The sequence below is a fragment of the Cricetulus griseus genome, assembly GCF_003668045.3.
Source record: "Cricetulus griseus strain 17A/GY chromosome 1 unlocalized genomic scaffold, alternate assembly CriGri-PICRH-1.0 chr1_1, whole genome shotgun sequence".
NCBI classification, from domain to species: domain Eukaryota; kingdom Metazoa; phylum Chordata; class Mammalia; order Rodentia; family Cricetidae; genus Cricetulus; species Cricetulus griseus.
In genome coordinates, this window is record NW_023276807.1 from 191,535,433 (window position 1) to 191,563,281 (window position 27,849).

At 40.7% G+C, this 27,849-nt stretch overlaps 1 protein-coding gene across 1 annotated transcript in view; it reads right to left on the reverse strand.

Annotated features, from left to right (window-relative positions):
* Positions 1-27,849, reverse strand: part of Erc2 (ELKS/RAB6-interacting/CAST family member 2) — a 673,320-nt gene that overhangs the window by 161,369 nt on the left and 484,102 nt on the right. The window contains exon 15 of the mRNA XM_035453246.1: positions 14,157-14,317. Coding sequence (XP_035309137.1) covers positions 14,157-14,317 — 161 coding nt within the window. The remainder of the gene's footprint in view (positions 1-14,156; positions 14,318-27,849) is intronic.

Here is a 27,849-nt window from a genome sequence, read left to right on the forward strand (position 1 = left end):
CCACCCTCTTGCCTTGCAACTCTCCCCCAATAAAATAAAATAAAACTTAAGAGAAAAAAAGAGAAAGAAAGAAAAATCTTGTCATAGAAGCTGTATTCTGACACAGTGACTCACACATATATCCTTTTATTCATACATCTTTATTTGCAAGTGTTTATTGCACAGAATCATTGATCTGGTTCAAGGCCTCTGGTTTCTGCTATACTATCAGTACTGGGCCCTCACTGGGACTTCTCTTGGATATTCTATTGTTGCCCTGTGTCATGGAGATTCTGCAGCTTTGGGTCTGCAGTACTAGCCCCTTCATGTGCTCCAGAAGATCATAGATGAAGTGGATGTTGGAACTGGTCAGCAGGCCAGGTCTCCCCTGTCCTCACCATCAGAGTGAGCTCTCTGGAATTGCCCCCAGATAGTTCTCTCCTTGCAGCAATAAGCAACCCATTCTCCTGCTTTCATCCCCTTAGGGTCAGCTCTCCCACACCTATGTCAGAAGGGCCAGCTCTACTCTGTTGCCCAAGTGAGGTACAGGGACCACTCTCCAGAGTGCTGAAGCTGGGGAAAGGCAAAGATAGTTTTCCCACTCTTTTGACCTCAGGACCACCTCTCCCACCTGCCACAGGCAGCGAAGATTAGGGTAGGGCATCTCTCCCTTGTCCACACCACCATATGGCAGACAAGGGGTGGGACCAGATCTCCAAAGCTCACATTCTCGGGCAGTTCACCTGTACCCCTGTCAACAGCATCAGCTCCACTGTGGTGCCCAGGTAAGGTACAGGGCCTGCTCTCCTGGGGACAGATCCCGTATTCTTCTACCTGACACAGGTATCAAGAGGTGGGAGGCATTCTTCTTGAGATACCACATCCCTTTTCAATCTCCTTTTTACATTTTTTAATTATCTAGTTATATGTATATGAATATTTTGCCTATGTATGTCTGTATACCACATGGGTGCCTGGTGTCCTCAGAGGTCAGAAGACATCAGATCCCATGGAACTGGAATTACAGATATTTATGAGCCACCATGTGGGTACTGGCAATCAGACCTGGGTCTTCTGAAAGAGCAGCCAGACCCCCCGAGGCCTCTCTCCAGCTTCTTCTTTATAACTTGTACTGCAGCCTTGAGTACAATGCTTCTGAGTTCTTGACCCATCTGTAATGCTTTCTGGATTTATTCTCCTCTATAGCAACCAGATTTGAAAGGTAATCCCTGACCCCACCAAAAAAATTTAAAAATAAACCACATGATTACCTACCTATAGGTTATATGGATATGAAAGCTACTCCATGACCTCACTTAAGGCATCAAAGTGCTGCCATGGTTGGCATACAGTAATCAAGATAGAGTATATTCCTAACAAGCAGGAATGGTATCCCTCTGAATTGGCATTTGTGTGGTAGGATGGTCCTAGTCAATATTCCACAATTGATGAATGACTTACTGGTTAATGTGATGTCACTGTGATCATTAATGAGAAATAAGGCTAGAAGCTGAGTAGATACATTCAAATCTTGCTTGATTTCAAAGTCTAATATCAGTATGGCGCAGATGTGATCTTGATTCCATTCTCTACATTAATGATGATTCTCTTCATCAACCCTTGAGTGCAAAGAATGCTACCAATCACATATTCAATTTTTATTTTTTGGTTTTTTGAGACAGGGTTTTTCTGTAGCTTTGGAGCCTGTCCTGGAACTAGCTCTGTAGACCAGGCTGGCCTTGAACTCACAGAGATCTGCCTGCCTCCACCTCCTGAGTGCTGGGATTAAAGGCAAGCACCACAAAACTTTCAAAATTTTGTTATTACCATCTGGTCAAGAGGCAAAAATAAAACAAAATGAAAAGAAAAACTTCCCCAGGAATGCACAAAAGCATCACTAGCTACTAAAAATATTGAGGAGGTGGAAATATGTCAATTCCAAGAACACTATTTAAGTATAAGCCCAGGCAGAACAGGGCTAAGGGTTAAGTAATGAATCCTGTGGTATAAATCTTTCTGGTTCCTCCATAGGAGATTATTGAATTCTCCTTTTTGTTGTTCTGTAACATTCTAAAAAAGTACAGGCTTTTTATTAGGTCACAGAGCTTCCAACGTTGTGGAGAAAGGCCTTCATTAGAATTCTCCTCCACACTAAAGTGTTTGTAATTTGTTGTACAAATGTTTATCTGAACAATAACATTTATACTTAAGTATTTATGGATAAAAAGATATAATGCATGGTATTTATTTCAAAATAATCAATCCATGGGGTGGGGCTTGTCAATGAAACAAGTGCTGAAGTCGGACAAAGGCCATATGGGAGCTCATTTTGCTTTTAGGTATAACTGACATTAGAGAAATGATTTAGTGGGGATTCATTCAAGCCCATTGGGCCACCAATTAGGAAAGAGATGCTGCTCACAGGAGAAAAGAAGAAAAGTCTCAATTCATCAATACCAGATTGACAGCTCTGCCTTACATAGGGGCTTGGATACACTGTAAAGGGCAGGGTGAGACTTAAAAATGCCTGACTTACTCAGAATTGTTAAAACTACCTTTTAACTACAAGCATTTGATAAATTCAACTTTCCAAACAGACAGTTGATTTAACTGTAACAAAAAGGCCTTCTCAGCAAATGTCAGTCTGTGAGGGTTGAGCTGGGGACTGTGGGGAAACAATTTCTGCAGAAGCACAGCCTGCAGGTAAGGGAGAGGATGACAAGAGTCTCCATTGTAATCAGGCCCAACCTTACCAGTGCATTTTTGCAAAGGCAAGTACTCTCATCTTGAAACACACCCTCCACCCAGATCTACCAGTCCTGTCCCTCCACCCACTTTTCCACTTACTTAACGTGTCATAGCCTGGGGCTGGAGAGATGGCTCAGAGGTTAAGAGCACTGACTGCTCTTCCAGAGGTCCTGTGTTCAATTCCCAGCAACCACATGGTGGCTCACAACCATCGTTATGAGATCTGGTGCCCTCTTCTGGTGTGCAGATATTCATGGAAGCAGAATGTTGGATGCATAATAAATAAATAAAAATTAAAAAAAAAACATGTCACAGACCAAAGCTATGTCTGCATGTCTGCATGACATTCTTACAGCCCCTACACACTCCTCCTTTACTGCATGTTTATCCATGCTATGATTTGGATTATTCTTCAATTAGACATTAGACTGTTGACCAGATAGTCAATATCTGTGTATTCTCTAAAGAATTAACTGACTGCCCTGCATGAATACTTTCATGGACAAGTCAGTGACCTCACAAATGGCAGCGCCATTGACAAGAGCTTAGCCTGGGCTTCAGTGCAGTGGGCTGCACTACAGGAACAGCCACTGGTGCATTCTTGGAAACCAACCATGCTCTCAGCTTCACCAGAGAACACCTCAGCTGCACCAGAAGAACACCCCACCTCTAGAATGCTCTTGCACTCCGCCTCTAGAGCTTCTCCCTTTTAGACAAACAACTCCCAGAGGGTGATGGAACAAAGGAGGATGTTCCCTGAACACTGCAGGATCAGGTGCCACTTTCACTGCTTGTGACAGAAGATGGCTCTTAGAACCTCAGCTGAACAACTTTTCAAGGCGGGGGCTGCAGCAGTCATTCATGCTGAATGGTAATTTGAAAACTACTCATTTTAGGAAACAGCAGTTTTGTTTTTGTTTTAAAGTTCTGACTTTAACATTAAGCAATCTGTCTCTCTATCCTCAAATTATTTAATATGTGAAATATAAACCTCCTCTCTTTTTTTGAGACAGGGTTTCTCTGGGTAGCCTCAGATGTTTTGGAACTTGCTCTGTAGACCAGGCTGGCCTCGAACTCATAGAGACCCAACTGCCTCTGCTTCAGCTGGTATTATAGGCATGCACCACCACTACGCAGCTCAAAATATAAACCTTCTAAAACAACCCTTTCTTAAATCATTTTAACAGATTTCCTGTACTTGACCATGATAGCACAGCTTTCCCCACTGTGTCCCTCTGGGTCCTGGAGGAAACAGGACTCAACACATGTTCCAATGAGCAGACATCAGTGAAGGAGAGGTGGACAGTGATAATGAAATAGAGATGCTGATGCATTGGGAAACTGGCAATGGTGGGCAGCCCATTGCCATGGTCAGGCTGAGGCATGAAGGGAAGTGTACTAACCCTGATGTCTAGAAGCATGGAAGAATACTGGTGAGAGGACCTACAGCCAGAGAGGGAAGCCCTACTGCCAGCGATGTGCCTCAAAGCAAGCGAAAAATAGCCTTTTCTCATGGCCAGTGATGCTTCCTGGAGTTCCCAGATCTGTGTAGCAAGGGAGCCAAGTGCTACTCCCCACAGGGTTGGCTTCTGAGAGAACAGGGAGAGGAGAGCTGAGAGCAAACACCAACTCTGCATGACCTTCAGACACAGCATTAGCTCACTGGGGCCTTGCACAGGTGTCTAAGGGAACATTGGTCTACAAAACTCCTCAGAGGCAGAGCCAGGAGGAGAAAACAGCTCCAAACTCAGGGCTTGGTGAAGTGAACACAAAGTGCCACTTTGAAAAGTGAGCAGAAAGTAAGCAATTTAACTGTTATCACAACGTTGTGCTGTCATCACTGTGCACACACTCCAAGTTCCTCAAGCATGTGAAGCTTGTGATTAACAGTTCCTTAAGGTGGGCCTAATCTTCCTGCAGATTCGAATTAAGAACTTCAGGAATATTGGCTTAACCTGAAGATCATGCCAAATGCTGCATTTCCATTTATATAATCTGCTGCCTTGCAAATTCTGTGATGAACAAGAGACTGGATGGATTTGATTGGAGGCTTGACTTTCTCTTTATTCCCGGGAACTAAATGGCAAATACATTTCACTGCCCCAACAGAATTGCCAGGTTCAGCTTGTTCTCTGTTCCCATCACTCCTTCCCACATGTCTGGTCTGCTGCATGTCCAGTCCAACAGTCAAAAACCTGAATCTCGAAAGACAAGTTTCATGCTGGGGAAATTTAGAAAACCTGTTGAACTCTAGCACATAGAGAAGTGCTGGGCAGGAGGCAAAAAAGAGAGGGAAAGGTAGGGAGAGATGAAGCAAAGAACATGAAGAAGAGTGAGATGAGGAGGAGGAGATGAGTGGAAAAGAGGAGCAGGAGACTAGCTCAGGCAGATGTATACCCAAGAGTCATGACACGTCATGCATTATGTCATCTATTTCAGCAACTGTTGATGAATGCCTACCAGAGGCCAAGAGCTCTCAAAGCTGCCTCCTCTAAGCTGTTGTCCTCTACAAACATCTCCACAGGCCTGCAGCCTACTGTGATGCCTCCTTCCAGTAAGGATGTAGTCACTGATGTTCACTCCCTACATGCTTAGGGTTATGGCTTTCCTGATAATCTGGTCAGGAGCATCCATGTGGACAGCAGTCTCTCCTTTTGATACCATCAGACCCTCCTCTGACTTATATTCTAGCCTCTCTGATGTTCTCAGTTTTCTTCTATTCCATGAAAATGTGGCTAAAATGTTTCCCTGGGAAAAGACCAGAAGGATATTTTAAAGTATTAAATGAAAGAGAAGAAAAAATGTGGATGGGAACAGGGGCACTGCAGCAGTCATAGAGTTGGTCTAAGTATTGAGTTGTCTAATTTCATACCTTAACCCACAGTTGTAGAAATGGAAGCCCAAAGGCAAGCACAGATTAAAGAACAATGAGTCCTGGAGCTAGACAAGACTGCAGCTATGGAACAGTGGGCAAAAAAGGAACAGGTCTTCCAAATCCTATCTGGGCTTTAGATCGCATAGGGCATCTCTGAAAGCTTGGCTGGGTAACATGGTGGTCTGCTCTACAATACCAAGATGGCCACCAGAATTAGGAGGTGAAGTTCATTTACCCAAGACTCCATGCTACTCTGGGACTATTGTGATCCTGAATAGAGCAAGTACTCTGTGAGGTCCTTTGACTGTATGTCAAGTTGAATCAGAGATCAGACTCTGGAAAGCTTTTTTCCCTTTCCCTACTTTGTGAGAGGCTGCTGATGGGCCTCTCAACTCAGCATCATGAGTGTCTTGGGTTGGGGACCATCCCAAGCCTTGTAGAACAAATTTCCAGTCTCTACCTACAAGATATCAGTAGAAGCTTCCTTCCATGTAACAGCCAAAGCTGTCTCCAGACTTTGTCAAATATTCCAGAGAGGCAAAAATCATCCCAGATGGAAAGCAATCGTGTCAGAGAATCATAGGGTATTAATGAGGTCATCTGAGTCCAAAGCCCAGCTCACAGACAGAGAGATGGTCTGATGTGCTGGGGTTAGCCCTGCTATCTAAGTCCATGACACCAGTGCTTCACAGGTAGGGGGATGGGTCCAGCATTCTTGGGCTGGACCTGCTATTCACATCCATGACAGTTGTGCTTCTGTTCCCTTTGTTTCTGTGTGATGTCCTTGTCCTATTTTTACTTTGTGTCGTTATAGCTGGTGGAATCTCCTATAAGCTTTAAACCAAACTACTCAGACTTCTACCAATACGATGCCATTGCATTTTCTTGGTTGGAAGAAAATGCCATATGCCCTCCTTTGCTTTGACTTTTTTTGGAGACTGGAAGACCCTCATATATCTTTTCCTCCTTTTTAAAGGATGACCTTTCATAAGCCCCACAGAAATCTGCAAAGGATAGAGATAACATGAAGTATGGTGCTTGGAATTACTTCAGTTCTACAATTCCCAAGCATTTGGATTATTTAACTGCTGATTGTGATTATTTAAGCTGGAAACTTACACTACTCTAACTCAGAAAATGTTTGTATTTCCATTAAAAACCACCAGGCCAACGGTCCTTTTGATTGACACTTTTCACTATTAAAACTATGTATACACTTCATGTTCCCAGCCAAAAGACAGGGTGCCCCTTATTTTGTTTTAAGATAAGGAGCTGACTTTAAAGGTTTCCTTCGGCTCACTCCCTTCCTGTCTCCTGACTCCCAGTCCCTCCAGCCTGTTGCCCTGCTCTCCTGACACTTGCAGGAAGAAGCATCTATCTGTCCACTGTTCCCTGTTTAATGAAAACTGGTCCCTCCATCCTGAGGTTAGAAAACTATGTACATGGTAGTTAATGCCATATGCCATGGCACTGAATATGCTTGTATTTGAGTTCAGATCCCAAAGCCTCTGTGTTTGTAACCATATAAGAACAGGACCCAATCACACTGTCTACCTGGCAGTGGGAGCAGTGATGCATTCGACATGTAGGAACATCACATAAATATCCCTTTCTGAGTTTAACCTCACTGCCTGAAGCACAGAATGGTATTTTTGCCTGGATTTGTTTTGATTCTTCGAAGGTGTTTTAATCTAATAGCACATACCTCATTGTGGGAATGAGGAAAGGCTCTTGATTCTATATGAAATATAACAGTCCATTTCAGTATTTTCCCTAGATAGTATTATTGACTATCATTTCTGCTTTGTTCATTTATTTTTATCTAAAGAGTGTTATGGAAAATTTGACAATTCATAAAATACAGAGGAAGTCAACCCTTGCCCTATATTGTGGCAGTGTTAAGCCAAATAGCATTTTGAGCTCATTATAGGAAAAAGGAAAAAGAAGATTCTGGCAATTCCTGATTGAACCATGTTCCAGGTCATTTTATGAAGATATGGATTATACTGGAAGGAGTCTTTGAAATCGCATTGTCTCCCTATACACACACACACACACACACACACACACACACAGAGAGAGAGAGAGAGAGAGAGAGAGAGAGAGAGAGAGAGAGAGAGAGAGAGAGAGAGTACGGGTTAGGAATAGTCTATCTGAAGTGAACATGCACAGATGCTTATAATGTGGTACTTTGGGTTACCAGCTGGTCTATCTTTTTTCTTTTCTGTAAAGAATTTTAAGTGTTTCCAATACTACATTCCTTTACTTGTTGATTTGCCTTCCACAGCATTAGCTGTTCATAGATCTACCCACATAAAGGCTGCATCTTCCTGCTTCTGTAAGTAACATGTGTGACCATGTGACTTAAAACTGGCTAGTGAGCCACTCCTCCCCACATCAGATCATGTAGAATATTAGGTCTATGAATAAGACCCTTGTCCAGAGTCTTTTCTATACCTTAAAATAACACTTAGAAGAGTGCCCAGCACTCAGAGCAGCCCTTACACAACGCAGATGCTCAGCAACTAGTTTTTGAATGAGCTGTTAACTGCCTCTGATGTTGGTGGCAGATATTTGTAACTTAGAGGCCAGGGAGGTTCCGTTCCTTTTCCTCCCTTTTGCTGGCTGGAACATGGATTGGACACTTGGAAATGAGGCCAGAAGTTCAGCACCGTAAGGTGGTGGCCAAATGCTGAGAGTGGCAAAGCTTCAAGCAGAAGTTGCTACTTGTCTGAGTTTTCTTGTGTTGGAAGCTAACTAGAACATTCCACTCTTGTAAGGTTATTTTCTTTACAGTTAAATTTTATTTCCCCACTATAAGTTTTATATGCAGCAAGTGTTTTGTCTTCTGCTATGGGCATTAAGCTACCAATTTCAGAATTAAGAGAGGGAAACAGGAATCACGAATGGCCACTGCCTGTAGTACAAACCAAAATCCATTCCGAACAAGTCATTCTCTGTAATATCTATTCCCTTTAGTACTTACCGTCTTTAATCTCCACGTGTAACTATGTAGCTACAACAAACTTTTTGAACATCCCATCTAACACAAATGCCTCTCAAACCCTGGACAGACATTCTAGTACATTTCAGGACATATGGCCACAATCCTTAATGTATTTTAAACTGTACTCTAAGTTTTTATCAATAACTTATTGCTTAGAGAAGAAACAACATTTCAGTTTAAAAGGAAATTCTTTATTGGATAAATTAAATTGTAATTTGAAGATAGGATTACTGCATTCTAAGTGTCATGAATGAATTAACGACAAAATAATGCACACTTACAAGCTTGAAATTACTTTTCATAAATGAGGGTCCCATTCAATCCTCAAAATGCCTCTGGGAAATAGTAGAACCTCCTTACAACCAAGTTTATCAATTTTAAGTAATGGCTGCCTTCAGAACTCCTCTCCCAGACTCCATTTATCCTGTGCAAATTGCCAGGCACTTAGAATTCCTCCCTGAAGAAATGTGATTTGTCTTTTCTCATGATGGCATGGAGTAAAGAATAAATTGATTTTATCATATTCCATACGTTGCCTCTGCTTTGAAGGGCACTTACCTAATGAGTGGCTCTCTCAGAAAGGATCTCAGATCAAAGGGGCCAACAAGATGATGTCGTAGCTTGAGAGGCTGCCTTACCCCACAGGAATGGACTAAAACAACTCAGTGTATACAAAGGCTTGCAAGACTATCTGGAGGAGATGTCTAAAATCTAACAATACCCAGGAAATGAAGATGGACTCCACGAAAAATCATCAGATGAGTTAAAATGCTGAGGTTTACATAAAATGTTTACACAGGTATAGGAAATCACCAGCAAAAATCTAAAAGACATACTTAAAATTATGGGACTGTTAAGTTGCTATTAAAGCACTTTTGTGACTTAGCATTTTATACCAAATGAAAAATACCAGCTGCTTGTCTGCCTGTGAAATTGCTACGACAGGTTAACCTATCTGAGTAAATGCACAAGCAGATCAGTGTCTCACAGTCCTCATTCCTTTTAGCTACAGATATCAAATTCACCTGCCACCAATTAAATACCTGAGCTTGGTTACTGGAATGTAATGTGATTGCACAGTATATTAAAGCTAAACTTAGAAAGGTCTTAATATTCGTTTAACGAAAGTCTCTTTTAAATAGGAGCAAATGTAACAAAAATGAAATATCATAAAATGTCTTAGCAAAAGCTTTTTGATTTTTTTTTTGCTTTTAGATATTTTTTAAAGTAGAACAATATTCTTATACAGAGGGAAAGACAAATATTGTCTCCTTTGATGGAAATACATGGATATGAACTATCAGGTTTTTTTTTTTTCAGTATGAGAATGATGACCAGCAGTTAGGATACAAACCAATAAAAATCAAACTAAATGATAGGGGAAACATGACATGAAACTAATTGAGAGGCTCTCCCTTCTAATGACCTCATCTCCACTTCCTACACTGTCACAGAAAATGGGAAGGTACACATTGTTTCCTGTGGCTCTGTATCCCAAATAACCAAGAAGGTCCTTATATTTGGAAATGACTTTGTAAGTGATATGCCAAACCTCTTTAAGGATTACACAATAAACTGCTTTCATTCATTTCCTTCACTCACTTCACTAAGAATGCAAGTTTGACAAGGTTTGGGGGGATTTTCTGTTTCCACTAGGTTAGCACCTACCTTGCTTTAGAGGCTCAGTGAGAAACTATGAATTTTTTTTTACCACTTCACCCTTTGATTCCACAAATGCTTATTGGTTCCCAATATTCAGTCTAAAAAGGAAATCTGAGTACAAAGTTATAGCATGAGATATCTTTCAGCTAGAAGAAGCAGATATTTTCTCCTAATTCTCATCAAGATCTAAATTAGGAGAACACTCTGCCCCACTGAAGAAGAATGGCAGGAGAAAACAGGTCAATGTGACATGGGTCTCAAGATGATAACACACACACACACACACACACACACACACACACACACACACACACACCTCTACAAAACTTGAAATAGTCAAAAGTAAGTGGCTACCAAAGAAGCATGTATCTTGACTGTGTTGGCAGTTGTACAAATGCATACGTGTAAGAACATTGCAGAACAAACAATGAACCAGTACAAATAAAGCTAGATAAATCTTTGTGAGGTTGTCAGTCTGAAAGCTGTTACCAATGCCTAAATGGTCGAGATGACATGAAGCCTATCTATACTGTTTTTTCCTGTTGTTTATAGATTCATGTCAATCTATATTACCAAAAAAAAAAAATAAAAGCAAACAGCAAGATTCTTATCAAAGCTTGCTTTATATTAGCAAAACATTGGGACCAAAATAATCAACAAACCTATGTGTCAATACAATAAGTAATACAAAATAACATGCTTTTATGCTTGTGATACAGAAAACATTCACATCCAGAAAGCAAAAGAAATGGGATTTATAAGATACACAAGGACAATGTAATTTTCTTGAAAAAAAATTAAGGCACATTGGCAGAGGTATACACCAAAATGCCTCAGTGACTCTCTGTATGTTAAGTCCATAAGTGATAAATGTTTCATGTTGCTTCTGTGTTTCCTGTTTTTCTTTCTCTCTCTCTCTAAAATGAAGAATATTATCTAGCAAATACATAAAAGGCTATCTCTTTTATGGCTGATGCTTATGTCAATTTTGTGTAAGAAAAGCATAACAACAACAATAAAAACAAGACAAATGGGAAATATGTATGGAAAGACATTCCAATTCAATGTGAGGACACATAAGCCCCTGCATGTCCATGGAACAAGACCTGCTACCTAATGAGACCATGGTCTCTAACAAGAATGGTGCTTCCCAGGGCCTGGTGAATTCTTCATCGGCAATTATGTGCATAAGAGTCTACTTATACAAGTTGGGAGAGTGAATCCAGCTGCCTTCCAGTTCTAAAACTTCATACCATTTGATTTTGCAATGAATTTAACAGATACACCTCTCAGTTTTAAAAGCCCATGTTAGATTTCAAAGTACTTTCACATATGCTATTTTATATTAATCTTAGTCCAGTATGTTATTTTTACCCTGACCTTAGCACACTTCCATAAAGCAGTCAGGGCAGGCATTTCTACCTCCACGTTAATGAAGAGAAAACAGAGGCAACCAGAAAGTGATCTAGGAAATGATGCCTTTTTCTTCACTCAGGGCCCCTCTTTATTCCCTCTAGCACTGCCTGGTGACTCTCTTCCTACCCGGGTTTAGAAGTTTAGTAGACCTGGCTAAAAATGAGTTCCAGAAGAATGAAAATCCAAGTCTTAGTGTAACATGATTAATAAGCATCAACAATAATAACATACATCTGATTGTTCTCGGCAACTTAAATAGGCTTCAGTCAATGTCATGTAGCAATGTATCAATTAGTTCAGCTCAAAAAAGCAGCTGTACAGGCTGATGAGTCTAGATGGCAGACTCAGTCAGTATGCTTATCCCATATTTAGGTCTTTTTAGTCCCAAGTAAGATATCCATAAGTTGGTCTTCTGGGTGAGCTAAATAATGAATTAGGTTCATATTGGGCTTAATGAAGTAGGACTTTGTTTCTTTGAGCAACAGAATTAACAGAAGAATTCTGTATTTATTTTGCAGTGGCAGCAGATTAAACACTTCAGAAATAATGTGGCAATTCACCAAAGAGGCCTTAGCTAGGTGCTATCTGAAATCATGAAATTAAGTGGGAAAATATATACATGGAAATGGCTTATATGTTTTAGAAAAATAAATCCAATTTCAGATAAATGGTACTCTTCACAAAGCACCTTAAACACGGCATTTTTGTTCACTGGCTGACAGATCCTTTATAGACACATATCATTTTCTGTGTGTCATGCCCTCTGCTCATACATGCTTGCACATTGTTAGAGGGGGAAGGTGTGGGTCATCGAGGTTAAGGGCAGGTCCCTGCCACAGTTACCGGGTGGAAGCACTAGGATGGTACCCAAGATCAGATGGATTCCTAAACTAGTGCAGTCCATTATTAGTCCTTTCCTTACGATTATGAAAGCACACTCACCTCCTAATCAAAAGGCTCTTATGACGGCATATTGTATTACTGGAGATGTAGCAGTAACATGGGGGCGCTGTGAAGAACAACGAGCACAACAAAGCTGCCTGTACAATCAACAGCACATGAGGAGACACAAGTGGGACATGTTGGCAGCCAGGGAATTCAACACACTTGTGTGGTTTCACCATCTCATCGAGTCATTTGCCAAACAGTCAGTAAGCACCTACCACATTGCCAGCTCTGCTAACAGCAACAGGATTTCTACAGTGACTTGGGCAGACAGAAGTTCCAGACCTGGTAAACACACACAGAGCTCCACGGGAGAATGAGAGAGTAGAAAGGGAGCTTGAAATGGAAGGCTTTGCTCTAATCCCGGCCAGGTGGCTGTAAGCAAATTATTTGAATCTCCCGGAGTCTCGGTTCCCTGGCTTCTAAATGGTGTATAATAATATCTGTTTTTATTATATCATCTTTTATTAGACAGAATGCTAGCTTATATGAGTTTATATGTGAAAAAAAACTTACTTGTTCTTTGGTCTTGGAGAAACTGAGGTAGTTGAAGAGACATAAAAGTTTTATTCTCATTATTAAACCCTTCAAAATATTTCATTCCATATTTTCCATGATCTAAGCTTTCTCCATTTAATGTTAACCATGTGTAAGACTTGCTGGGTCACCATGAGGTCACTCTTCCATATCTAGCCACCATTATGCATGCTTCCCCTTATTATGGGAGGAAGTAGGATTTAAATGATATCTTACTGATTGTTTCATTTAGCTATTTATAGAAATGCTATTTCTAGACTAGTTCTTTGGGAACAAATCCATTGCAATTATTATTCAAATCACTTAATAATTCTCCTTCCTATTGTCCTCCATTGTGATCTTTCATTGTGAAAGGAAAATAGGAACTGGGTAGGTGTAGGTGGGTACATCATGAGGCCACAGGAAAGACTGCTTCCCAGCACCAACCCCCACTTTATTAATAGAAGCAACGAAAGCAATACTCTCTCCCATAACGTCCCTGTTCCTTCCATCTGAACCATGGTATGTATGCTGGAGGAGAGTCCAACCTATGTTTTATTATTCTATCAAACCGGAGTCCTGTTTCTTTGACACTGAAAGCCAGTACTAGCCAGGCATTGACCAGGAGTGAGGATAACAATTAGCAAAGTCATATTTGTCAGGAAAGTTCCCACTGATTTCAAGCAGCACCCAGATTACCATTGTGTTGAACAAGGTCTCAGTCTCTCTGAGGCTGTTGACCTTTGCAACAAACAGATCTTTGATTTCGGGTGCCATTCACAAAACACAGACATACATACTCCAATGCTGGTATACATTTTTTAAAATGACGGATGTTGGGAAAAAAATGTTCACAATGAGGCACCAAAGCTATAATTTAAAAAATAAGTAATACTTCAAAAAACACTAATTTTGTCTAGGTTCTGTCTCCACACTTCCAGCTTCCCTACCCTTTTCCTACCATCAAAGGGAAGTGACAAAGACTAGAGGAGCACGATGGGTACTCACTTCATCTCCAAGATCTCCTCTAGCTGTTTCCTCCTCTCTAGCCGGAGGTTGGCCAAGTGTGCTTCTTTTTCAGCCAGAGACTGCTGGGTCGAGGCGAGGCGGGCTTTGGTGGCATCCAGCTCCTGTCTGGTCTTCTCCAGGGCATTCATCAGCTCTTCTATCTGAAAGGCATATGGAGGTGCACATGTGATTTCTCCCTTGGTCATACCCAAGGGATGTGTTCTGACAAGAAACACAGAGGGACAATAGGTCATCTACAACCACATACAAAAGGAGCTCATTTGTTCCGTGTCACTGGTGGAAAACAAAGCTTTCAAAGTCGTAAAATCTCCCAAATTCCCCAAAGTCTATTCAATTGGATTGGCCAATGATCTTTATAGAAACTGTTTAACATATCTATTAGGAGGGGGTTGCTTGACCCAATTTCAACATACAGTTAATCATTTCAGGTACTTCCTCCCAGCCAGAAGAAAGTAAGACTCAAATACACTTTGTCTGGCACTATATACTTGTGTGTGTAGGCCCGAGAGTGCTTTGACAGAAAGTTAATCAAGTGTTTCAGATTCATTCAGGTTTTAACCCATCAAAACCTTGTTTGGTCAGAGGTATTTGATGTCCAAAGAGCCTCAAGAGCCTTTCTCACCTCACTTCCCTAACTTACAGTCAGGAAGCACGATTGGCCAAAGGTAAACAGAATTCCACCCACAAAAGGTTCAAGTTTGGTTTGCCCCTGAAGCTTGAGAGGGTTCTAAACTTGAAATAAATGACATGTAACTTTTATAGGGTGCTAATACACCATAGAAATAAGCCAGACTATCAAATATCTAGGATTTTCAGCCAGCCTCCCCCCCCAAAAAAAATTGGACCAAGGAGCTCTGAGACAAGTCCTTACCCTCCCCCAAACCATTGGGGGCTTTTAAGGCCAACACACAACAAAGAGGATAGGTGTTTATGGTCATGTTCCAGAGACTTCCATGAAGCAAGATGGTAAAATGTCATTCCCTATACAGATGCAGGCTGCATCCACTCTGCTGATTCAAAAGTCATGGTCCAGGAAATTTCTAGATTCCAAAGCTGATGTGTGGATTTCTAAGACTTTCCTTCCAGCTGAACTTGGCAGCATGGGCGCATCCATCACTAAAGTCAACAGAAAACCCTTCACAATGTGTCAATGACATGTTAGGTCCCAATTCATAAAGACTTGCTACACAATTTCTGAAGTTTTACATGGACTTCATTCAGAATAAGCATTAAAGTTCATGTCCAAGGTAAATTATATGCTTTTAAGGTTCAGAACACCCTCCATTTTGCCCTGATAGAAAGAGGAAACTTAACAAACTTGTTAAAACTAAAATGAAAAACTTTTAAAATTAAAGAATATAAAAGATAATCTACAAAACTCACAGAATCATGTATGTTTAACTGTAGACTAGTATTACTCTTTAAGTGCATAAAATTGAAAAAGCAATTAAGCTCTTTGGTTTCTCATAAAGATCATTAAATATGATCAGAAGCCCTTCTGAAATCCAACATATCAAAAGCAGTCTATTCTTTTATATAGTTATTATTATATAGAAGTATTTAAAAAAGACATCACAGGCAGGAAAGATGGCTCAGTGGTTAAGAACACTCACTCCTCTTGCAGAGGACTCCTGTTCAGTTTCCAGCACCCCACTTCAGGCAGCTCACAACTGCCCCTAACTCCAGCCCTAGCAGATACAACAACTTCTGGTCTCTGTTAGCACTTGTACTCATGTGTACACACACACACACACACACTCAATTAAAAATAAAAAGAAAGATTTTTAAAAACTGTCACAGTATATCATTGCAAAGACTAATACAGAGAATGTGTCTGACTCTTCACATGGGATAACCTGTGTCCCCTAGACCCCATTTTCTGTCACAGATGTTCTTTACTTCAAATAGACTATTTATCCCAGGGATTCTTATTCTGAAATGTTTGAATCTGTAGACCCAGAAATACCAACCTCAACTAGGTTTACAAGTTGTTAGTTCTCCTGCCACCATTTGGCTTGTGACAAATGGCAACTAGCTTCACAATATCCTAACCAAACAACTTTTAACTAGTTATAGTTGACAGGTATCAGTTTGTTGTTTCAGCAATGCTACATGTAAACCTGCACACTTGAGAGGCGCAATCCAGTGTTTGAATGGTGGAGAGACCATTTGTTCTCAACATCTGTCTATCCTATTATCAGGTGAGACCAGTGTTCCCAACACATTGCATGTAGGGTTTTCAAATAGTACTTCTGGCTATGACAACCCCCAGCCCAATTTATGAGTTTCTAGACAGAAAGTCCTGCCTGCTGTGGCACCAGCCTCTGATCCACAATTCCTGTAGTCACCTGCAAACAATCACTCTCTCAGAATATGTTTCTAGGCCCTGCCCATGGTTACACTAGGTTTAATGTTTTAGAGTTCTATGAATGGCTCTCTTTACTCTCCAAACATGAACACTGAAGAGCAAGAGGTGTTCTCCCTATGGTAGTAGTCATTAGTTCAGGTTTCACTATTCCAGTTCTCCACAAAATCCTAAGGCTACAGATATGAAAACATAAGTTTTCTTTTCCTTTATAATTAATAACATTATATTTAGTTAAGATACCCCCAAATCCCATCACATGGAAACAAATATTATAATACTTTGTTGTAATTTTCTACCTCTATACACCCACACACCAGAGATTTTTATATATAAGTGTGCACACATGGAAATATGATTTTATAAATAATGCATCATGTGTACTTTCCTTTGTCATTGAATAGCCTTTGGAAATGGTTTTTACAAATTAGCAGGGCTACAGTCTCTTCTCCATTTTCCTAAATATTATACTTTCCTTAGTGTTGTGGTCTGAGGTTTGTGCCCACCCCAGAAGTCATAATAAAATCCTAAATCCCAAGGACATGGAATTAGGCAATAGGGTTTTGGAGAAAGGACAAGGTTATGAGAACAGAATCCTAATTCATGATTAACCTTTGACAAAACAAGACCGAGGGAACTTGTTTCTTCTTCAGCCATGCAAGGGCATGGAAAGAACTCAGCACTATACCATGGAAAAATCAGTCCTGTCCCTTGAGTATCCCAGCCTCCGAAACAGTGAAAAATAAGTTTTTGTTGGTTACAAATCACATCATTCTCAGTAACAGCTCAAATGTACTGTGAAACTTAAGAGCCTATTTTTGTATTTCTTTTGCAAACTCCCCATCATCCTCAGCCCTCTGCCCTATGATTCTGAGCATAACCTCTCCATCTCTGGCACAGACACTGGGAGTGCACTGAGATTCACAGCTCTCAGTGCTTATCAGAAGTCTCTTTAGTCTTAGCTTCTCCTGCCCACTCAGCCTCTTTCATACATATCAAACCACCTGTGGTCACTTCCATATGGATGTTTTAATAGCACCTTAAATTGAGGAGACTCTAAAGCCAACTCTTGGTCTATGCAACACCTGCCTAACCCAAATCAGTACACTACCTGTTCCAACCCCCAACCTGCTACACCTACCATATGTGCCCAACACTTAACCATTTCCCAATAGTGCCTGTTTAAAACCTCAAAATCACATGTGCCTCTTTCTTCTCCGTTTTATGGTTTTTCGAGACAGGGTTTCTCTGTGTAGCTTTAGAGCCTATCCTGGCACTCACTCTGGAGACCAGGCTGGCCTCGAATTCACAGAGATCTGCCTGCCTCTGCCTGGGATTAAAGGCCTGTGACACCAACGCCCGACTCTCTTCTCCTTTCTCTAATTCCCCACTTGTAACCAACTCCAACAGGTCTGTTTTGGAAACACATTTTCAGTCCATCAGTCCATCCTAGTAGGAGTTTTAAGCTGAATAACTCAGGTCCCTTCCTCTCTTACATGTATGACAGGGCTGACAGTAATGATACATACTTGCATACACATGTGTGTGCTTGTGTGTGTATGCATATGTATAAGTATATCCGTGTATTCTTGGCCTCTGTCTCTAACTCTGCTCTCAGTGAGGACCCTGCTTCATTTGAGCAGCTTCCCCTGCAACAGAACATATTTCTTAGCCAGGTCTGACCGATTTTATGAAACATAATTAGAAAGGGGTTGCAAAGAGCAGACTAAAGTAAAGTCTAGGAAAAAGATGTTAGGGAATAAGAAGGAAGAAATCTTTCAGTCTAGGAGTGTAAGGAGTTTTTATTTGCTTTAAAGAAAGAACAAGAGACGAGAGGAAACAGGCTGGAGCAGGGGTGGGATGGGCAGGGACAGTTGCTAGTGTTTATTCAGCATGCTTCCATGTGTTTTCTACAAGTCTGAGTCAAGGCTGGACTTCCCTTCTCAGTGTCATTTTCAGCTATTTTTGGCTGTGGGTTTTCAAATTGATCTCCACGAGTCTGAGATTCAAAGAAGCTCCACAAGAATTATAGTCACAACATACATTCCTATTGCCAAGGGACTTTGCCTACATCATCAATATCTGTCAAAATGTCACTGGCCTACATCTGACATCTAGAAGACTATGATTTTCCATAGAAGTGTATTTCAAATTATGTTCCCCAGATATCAAGGACTCCACCAAGGTGTCTGGGGACTGATAGGTTAGCAGAATGGGAGGAACAGGTCTCATTCCATCATCCCCAACACAAAGGGAGTTAGAGTCTACTTTTGTCTGTTTTACACACAGTATTTCACTTAAGATTTAACTTGAAATTTTAAAAATTGAGGTTTTAAAACACTAAGAATAGTTAAAGGTTTAAATTATGAAGTTAAATTAGTCTACATTAGCAATTCCTGCTTCAATACTCACTAGCTACGGAACCTCGAGAAAGCAACTAAGTCTCTTCATTGATGATGGTGATAACTCCCAAGCAAGTCAAGACTGCATGGCATGAAGCAATGTAGGTGGAACTTTTAGTGCCAGGACTGGCAAGCAGAGCATTTGGTACATTCTTCACACATCAGGCAGCAAAGAAGGGTGCTTAGACATTTTTCAAGAGTGAGCCACTGTCACTTACAACTGGATAGTTCTGGATTATGGAATTTCTGGACCTCAAGTTCCTCACCTATGAAATGGGACTATTAACAGCTCAGCTCAAAGAGCCTTGTGAGAATTAGTTAGTCACTTTTCTCCTCACTGTGACCAAATGCCCTTGAAGAAGCAACTTAAGGGACAAAGCATTTATTTTAACTCTCAGTTTAGAGGATGTAGTGGCAGGTTAAGACTCATGGTTGCACCAACAGGAGTGTGAGCTTTGTTCACACTCATGTCTGGAAGCAGAGGCAGGTAGATGCTGGTTTGTAGCTTACTTTCTCCATGTCTATTCTATTCAAGGCTTTAGCCTATGGGATGGTACCTACCACGCTCAGTGAAAGTCCTTCTCTTTAGTGAATCTCTGAACACCCTATCAGACACATCCAGAGGTATGCCTCAATTCCTAGATGATTTTAAATCAAATCCATATAACAATAAGATATCAAGAACTTGGCACTGTAAGAGTGGTGGCTCTTATTAACCAGTGCCCAGTCAATGTTTGACCCCTTATATGTTTGCTTATTATTGAATTCAGGCTTGCTGTCACCTACCTTCAAACACATAGACATGTGAACACATACTTCTGGACTGTCCTTCATTCTTTTCTATTCACCAAAAATGCCCATCTTTCAATGCCCTGTTGACACATGACCCCTTTTATTCCATTCATTACTCATGAGTGAGCAAAAGCTGGAACTCTGCAAAAAGATCTGGATCAAGTGGTGTTTGCATGTATGGGATCATTGTGATCTTACATATTTTTTCTCCTTAAGCTTTTTTAACATTTTATTTTGAAATTAAAATATAATTACATCATTTATATGCATTTTAATTCTTTCCTCCAGCTATGTTAAACCCTACCCTGCTCTCTGTCTCAAATTCATGGCCTCAATTTCTTTAATTGTACACACACACACACACACACACACACACACACACACACACACACACACTCAGTGCTTTAGCTTGCTACATATTAAACTCCAATGCTGTGATCACACACAGGGTTGAAGCCAGGCAGCTATATTTTATTAAAGATCCAGGTGATTCCGAAGTGTGGACAAGCCTGGGAACCCTGGACATTTCCAACCTCTCCTTAAACTTGCAAATCCTTCCTTATCAATTGGAAAGACTGAGCTGTCATGCAGGATTGACAGAAGCCAAACCTAAGATAGTGCAGATAAAGTACCCAGTTCTCTGTCTCACCCAATGGAGCATTTACTATCCAAGATTCCTCTATGCAACCCAGGGGTGTTCAGTTTTCACAGTCTGCACCAGTTCTGCAGGATACACATTTGGTTGCTATAGCTAAACTATAATCCCCTAGAGATCAGCACCCATCACTGCCCCTGTTTTCATGCCTAATAAACCCTGTACAATGGGAAGACAAGGAACACAACAATGCTGAACACTCACTCTGAGCCATTCTGTGCAATAATAAAGCATTAAGGCCAACCATGATACACACACACACACACACACACACACACACACACACACACACACACACACACCCCTGCATAAAAAGGCAAGGAAGGATGGAAGGCAGGCTGGCAGGGAAGGAAGGAAGGAAGGAAGGAAGGAAGGAAGGAAGGAAGGAAGGAAGGAAGGAAGGAAGGAGGGAAGAAAGGAAGGTCCTCCCTCCTCAGAAGCAGCAACTTTTCATCCAGTAATACTGTGAGCCTTAGGATCCATTAGGAGCAAGGACTACTAATCTAGTCTTCCAATTACCCACACCTGGCCCTTTTATCTTGCCCACCCTCCCACCTCCCCACTGCTGCATTAGAGTGACACCTTTTGGAAAATGTTGAAACTGATGGCCAGGCTGCTCTCCACCTGTGTCCCGCGCGCTCTGTATTTTCTCGGCCGGCAAGAAATACATGCAGGACACTCGGATCCTTCTGCAGACAAGCTTTAATGCATCTTGTGAGGGGAGAGCATAAGCTTACCAGAGCGGAGACACTGAACCAAGAAAACCATCCCTTATAAAGGCTGGCCAGCCGCCTGGGACGTGTTACCCTATGAATGGCTTCAGCTCCTCAGGCCAAATGAGCCACGGGATAGGCAGAGATCAAAGGAATGGAGATTACCCAGCGCCTGTGAAGTAATTTACATCTTGGTGTCTTCAGGCACCATTATTGTAATGGATAATGCAGGAACCGGCTCCCTACACACCTGGACCTGACTATCTGCAGATTGTGTTTATAAACTGCCTTCTCCTTGCTGAATGAAGGCATCTAAGAACTCTTTCCTCTGCAAACAAAATCCACTTCAAGCTCCTCAATTTTAGCCCCATTTAAAATGTTCTGTTTTCCCTTTCTCTTTCTGGGGGTAATCAACAAAAATCACACACTGTGACAAAAGACAGATAGAAAAGAAATGTGCAGAATAGATACATCTGACTTCACAAATACCATTAAGTCAAAGGGTACTAGAGTACAAGTAAGTTCCAGTCCAAAATGGCTTCAGACATGCTCCACTTTTGCTGGTACCAGGCTCTGTGGAGCCTCCTAAAAGGAAAGCTGTGGGGACAGGCTTCCAGGTGTGCTTGCTGTGGGTGCTCTTTGAGCAGCTGGGAGGTTTTCTGTACTCTGTGTTACTGCTCTGCAGCACAATCACTGCCCTAATTTGATTTGGCGTTCTTTAGGAACAGTACGTACCATGATAAAGAGCATGGGTTCCAAAGCTAGATAGCTGAGCGCCTAGTGAGGCTAAGCCCCAGCACATGTGGGCTGTGTGCTCACCTTCTATATATGCCAGTCTTCTCATCTGTTAAGTATGGCTGCTTATTGAACATGCCAGGTCCTGGTGGGGACCACATAAGCTATAGCAGCTACCTGCTTGCTCCTAGTGTGCATGTCCTAGCTTGAAATGATTATGAAGGAAGGTATTGGTTTAAATCTGGCATTTAGTGTTCAGACTGTGAAAAGATGAGTAAGTAAGACAAAGAATTGAATTTCCATCCTTTTGCATTTTCAGAAAAATACCTATGTTTCCTCAATAAAATGTGGAAAGGTTTAAACTTAATTTATAACAAGTCAAATCAAACATGTGTAAACTGTGCATTGTTCATCTTTTAATCTTACTGAGGCAAACTCCCAAATATAAAGCTGAATGAATGGAGAGAGGTAACAGAGCACACTATCCAAGAGAACATATTCTTATATATTGGTGGTGCTGGGTCAGCCTGTCTGAAGTGCACACACTAGGCATTGCGACTGGAGAGCACTTGGCATGAGATCATTATACCACAGGATTTGGATTTTGATTTTCATTTATTTGAATCTAAATACCCATATGCTTACTTCATTGGAAAGAGCAGTATCAGAGCAGGCTTATATTTCTGATCATAGGAGAACCACCCCCTTCACATGCACTATTCTTATGGCTGGGTGGTATCTAGAAGAGGTATTTTAGGTAATGTACTATTTCCTTCCTTGTAATTATTCCTATAAACAGACATTGCTAATGGAATGAGTAATTTTAAGACATTTCAACCAAGGAACATCTGCATAAAAAGTAGCAGTTCCCGTGGGGGAAAATGGGCTATAGATGGACTATAGCCTCCAAAGAAGAGGAAAAGAAGGATGCAGAATTGCAGAGGACAGGACCCACAAGCAGCAGTTATGGTGGTAACTAATTTGACTAAAAGAACCTCAAAGCTGCTATACCTCTGAGCATGAGTGCCTGGTCATGACAGCCCTTAGATTTATACTGATTGTAACATGGTTCACCAGGGAGTGCCCATGTGTTCATGACTCCAGAGCTGTCAACAGTAGTTCCTGCCACCTCCACTCTGCCCTTCAAAGCACATGTGCCTTGATCATTTCTCCTTCCCTGCTAAAGACTTAATGGACTTTCAACAACCAGTCTGGTAACTTGCTTTAGTGTTTTGTTTTGTGTTTATATGGCATTGTCTGATTTTGATAATATTTTGTTTCTGGTGTACTAAAACTACGTGATCAGGTCTGAGAAAATCTGAACCATTTGTCCATGTCATCTGGCCACCTTAATAGCATGGTCTGTTCACTTCCAGTCAACAAATCAGGGTAGGGGCTTTAGGCAGACCTACTTTCTCATGATACAAGGGAAGTACCTAGTCAATTTCCAAAGGGGAAGAATGAGATGGGTCTCCTGAGGAGACACACCTGTTAATGCTATCAAATTTAAATCAGCTCAAATCAAGCTTGAACCCAAGCCTGGCCTCTTGTCCTCAGGCCACATGTCTATCTACTTTGAGCAATAATAGTGGCTTCTTTGTACATCACCCTACTCCTTGAGCACATGAAACTCAATGCATGCTTTCATTCTCCCATTTGGCACAGCATATTCTCATATAATACGTGAGCAATAGTTGACTAAGAGAGATATGCTGAGAGGGAGAAAAGAGGAGGAGCCATATTGAACAAGTAATTATGGCCTTTGACATAAATAATAGAGTGTTCCATAACCCATTGGATCCTCACATATTCCCCAGAAAGAAGATCACTAAGCTGACAGAAAAAGCAAAAGATTTAGCCATGAATTGCACGGGGCTACTCTTCCCCAGAATGTGAGTCTTCTAAGTACAAATATAAGAGGAGAGTTGTCATAAGGTAGTAAACTGGGAGGTCTAGGAGGAATCACTGGGCCTCTGAGCAGAGAAAGAGCTCTGCTCATTTTGGCTAATGTCCCTATACCTGAACACAACACCTAGAATATGGCTGGCCTATATAAATACATGCACATACATGGTAGTAGATAGATCTTGTATCAATTTCACTCCTCTGTGTGCTTTGAACCCAGCACTGTTCTAAATGCCTTAACTGAATACCTCTATAAACTTGACAGCTCAGAGTCCTGTAGTCAGAAGTAGGGAAAGATATGTGTTGGTTATCCACTCAGTCTCATGAGTTTGATTTCAAGATATTGGCACATTGCATTCTCTTCTGGAGAATGGGGTCCTTTTCAGGTTCATGAATGTGAAGCAGAATTCACTTTCTTGCAGAAGTAGGTACAAGGTCACTATTTTCTTGCCGCTCCAAGCTCATAGAGGCTTCCTACATTCCTTGTCATTTGTCGCCATCAAATATTTAGAGCTGGCAATGGAGAGTCTCCCCCACATCAGATTTGTCTCATCTGTTTACTCAACATTTTCAGAAAGTGTCTGGTTCCTTTTCAGGACTTACATGGCAAGGCCAGGTGCACTAATGACAATGCTCTTTCTTAAAGCCAACTATACTATGTAACCCAATCACAAGTGCAACTTTCCTGTTTCATGCAGTATACACACCCCAGGGAGAGGAACTCTCATAATCATCTGAGAATTCTGCTAACAACCATTTTCCAAGCAACACTGACCATATGGAACCAACTGAACATGCTACCAAAACATTGTTCATTGCTTAATTCTCTTCCCTCTAAAGATATAAAATTGTGTTTCAAACCATCTCAAAGACAGAGGGAAGTTTTCCTCCTTTAAGAGTGAGAACTTGTGAGAAAAAAATCTATAAGTTTTTAATCGTACTTCTTAGGAAATGCCTTTCCCTAAGAATAAGGCAAGAATATAAATAGACTCTCACCTCTCTTATTCAAATACTTGGAGTTCTAGCCACTGTGATACAGCAAGAAAAAGATGAAAATTATAAAAACTAAAAGAAAAGAAAAATAAATAAAGCTGCCTCTAAATGCAGATGACACAATTATCTACAAAATTTCAAGTAATCTCTCAAAGTTTCCCAGACTAGTAAATTCAGCATGATTTCAAAAATACAGAATCAACACACACACACAAAAATCAGTTGTTTCCATATACTAACAAAAATATGTGAAAAACAAAATGTAGCGCTAGATGCCATTTATAATCATTACAAGATGAAACATATAAGTTTAACAAAATGTATATAGAATCTATGCACAAAATTACATCATTCTGATGAATTTGAAGACTAAATACAATAAAGATGTCATTTTCCTACAGACTGATCATAGTTTTAACATAATTCCTATCAAACTCTTGGCAAGTTTTATTGTATGCATAGACAAGCTTATTGTAAACTTTATATGAAAAGGCCCAGGCTCCAGACAAGCTCAAATAAGGCAGACAAAGAAAACTAAAGAGAGAAATAGCTCTACCCTCAATGTAGCTCTAGTAAACAAGACAGTGTGATCCTTGCATAGGCATAGAGATATGGATTGATGGAACAGAACAGAGGATGCAGATATAGGCTCACACAAATCTGCCTGAGTGATGTTTGACAAAAGCAATACATTGAAAGATATGAAAAATAGTCTTTTCAACAAACAGTGTTGGAGCAACTGGACAAACAGACAGCAAATAACAAAGAAAACTACCACATAGATTCCCACAAGAGAGAAAGAAAATGTTCAAAGCAGCATTAGTTTTACTTATGCCTGAGTTGGGAAAGATCACTGGTATTTTCAGCTGGAGATCAGTCAAACTGTAACATATCCATGGGCAGGTTATTAGCGAACAATAAAAAGAAGAAGCATTGATACATACAACACAGATGACTCTCAAGCAAATTAAGCTGACTTTTTAAAAAAAGCAAATCTCAAAAAAAACTATAGTTCCACTTATAAAACATTCTTGAAATGATGAAATTATAGAAATGATAGATGAAGTTATAAGGAGCAAGGTGGAGGAAACTGAAGTTCTGTTTCCTCACTGTGCCAATGCCAGAGCTCTTGGTTATGCTACCATACTATAGTTTTTGCAAGGTATGACCATCGGGGTGACCTTGAATAAAGGATACATGAAATCTGTTATTATTTAATACTACATGTGAGTCTGGAATTACCTAAGAACAGACATTTTCAAAGTTTATGCCACATAGTAGGAATTACATCCATAATAAACAGCTGGGACCAATGTTGGGGTTGAAGAAAACACAACACAGATGGGCAATTAGACTGCCCCCTTACTTCTAAGGATATGACTTTCCTGGAGAAGACCTAAGTGCAGAGTTATCTTGTAAACCTTCAATTCTTCAGGCAGACTATACAACCTGGTAAAAGTCAAGAGTCAGGTCAGTGGCTTGATACCTATTGAATCCATAAATGAAGCCCTGAATCATGTGACAAAATGCCCTCACTGTGTCCTGTTTTCATAAAACAAGCAGTCACACACAAATGCATATCCATTTTTAAATGCAATAGTAGCTATGGTTAATAGAACACTACATATATGTGCCACCAGAAGATACTGGTTTCTTTATTCTTACCATCCAGATAAGTGAAAAATTACGTAATACTTCTTTCCTCAAACTGAATCCATTCTTCAAACTATTGGTGCACAGCATAATTAGTTCCTCAGTGAGAGAAAAGCAAATCCTAGACATGAAGTGCCAAAATGAAATCTTCCACCTCAAAATCTCCCTTACTGATGTTTTATAGAGGCTTTATGCTGACCCCATTGCTTCAGAAGGAAATCTGCCCAAGTGCATCCCTGGGGCCCAACACCCCCCACTGTTACTTGGCACCTTCTTACAACTATTACTGCTGCCTGGAAAAATATTTTTAATTAGCTGGCTTTGTGAAAATCATATCATAAAGAGAAAGTTTGGTAGGAGATGCCCACCCCAACAGTCCTTCCCGTATACAAAGGGATGGGGATGAGAGACATAGCAACCAAAAGGCATCCAGGCCATGCCTCTCACATACTGCAGCATTTGCCCTCTTTATACCTTTAAATACATCACAACAGCAGATCTGTGGAACCCAGCCTATCTTCCATCTCAGTAGCCACTGACATACTGCTCAGCATCCTTCCAGGACCCCAGAGAATGACACTAAGTCTTCTGGCCATCCATCTGAACTAATTAGAATAGAATTTTGACCCTAGACTCCTAGAACTAGGTAATATGGTTCTCCTTGGCTCTGTCCCACAAGACATCTCACAACCCCTGCTAGGTGCTATGGTTTGGTACCTGCAGAGCCCAGCACAGATTGAGAGACCCAGCGGATATCAAGAGTCATACTCAGGCCCTTTCCGTAAAAGACAACAGTACACATCTTGCTTGCATAGTGTTTATGCTGCAAAGCAGAAACTGGTCTTTCCTAATGACACAAGTGTAGTGATGTAGTCTCTGTCCTTCTAGGCAGAGGCAAAAAGTCCCTAGATCTTCATAAAGGACAGTCTGCTCATCAAAAACACAACTGTATAGAGAGGTTCAACTGGACGACACAGTTGTATAATCAGGCATTTAGCTCCAGTGTTATTAAATACTGCATTGTGGTTTGCAAATAGCTATGTTGTCCCTAAAGGACTCTTTCTATTGTTTGTGTCTTTGCACTCTATTTTCAAAATAAGTATTTTTTTCTCCTAGTGGTTCTCCAGATTAAAAATAAATTCAGTGTTTTGATTACCAATACAAGATTATAGTCTCATCTCATATAAACTGATTAAACATAATACTGCATCAAATATCACTCCAGTATTTAGTACTCTCAAGACAAGTTTAAGAAAGAGTTTGGTTCCTTGCCTCGATGCCAAATATTCACTCAAAAGCCTGATTGCTTCAGCTGGGACCTTTTCTCTCTTTTATAGCTTCTCAAATAAATGGCTTTGTTTAAAAGTATTCCTCACTCTGTTTCCTCTTCCTTCTTCAAGAACGTAGCTATAGCCAATCATGATATCCAGAGTTCAATTTGAGAAACAGCCTTGATATT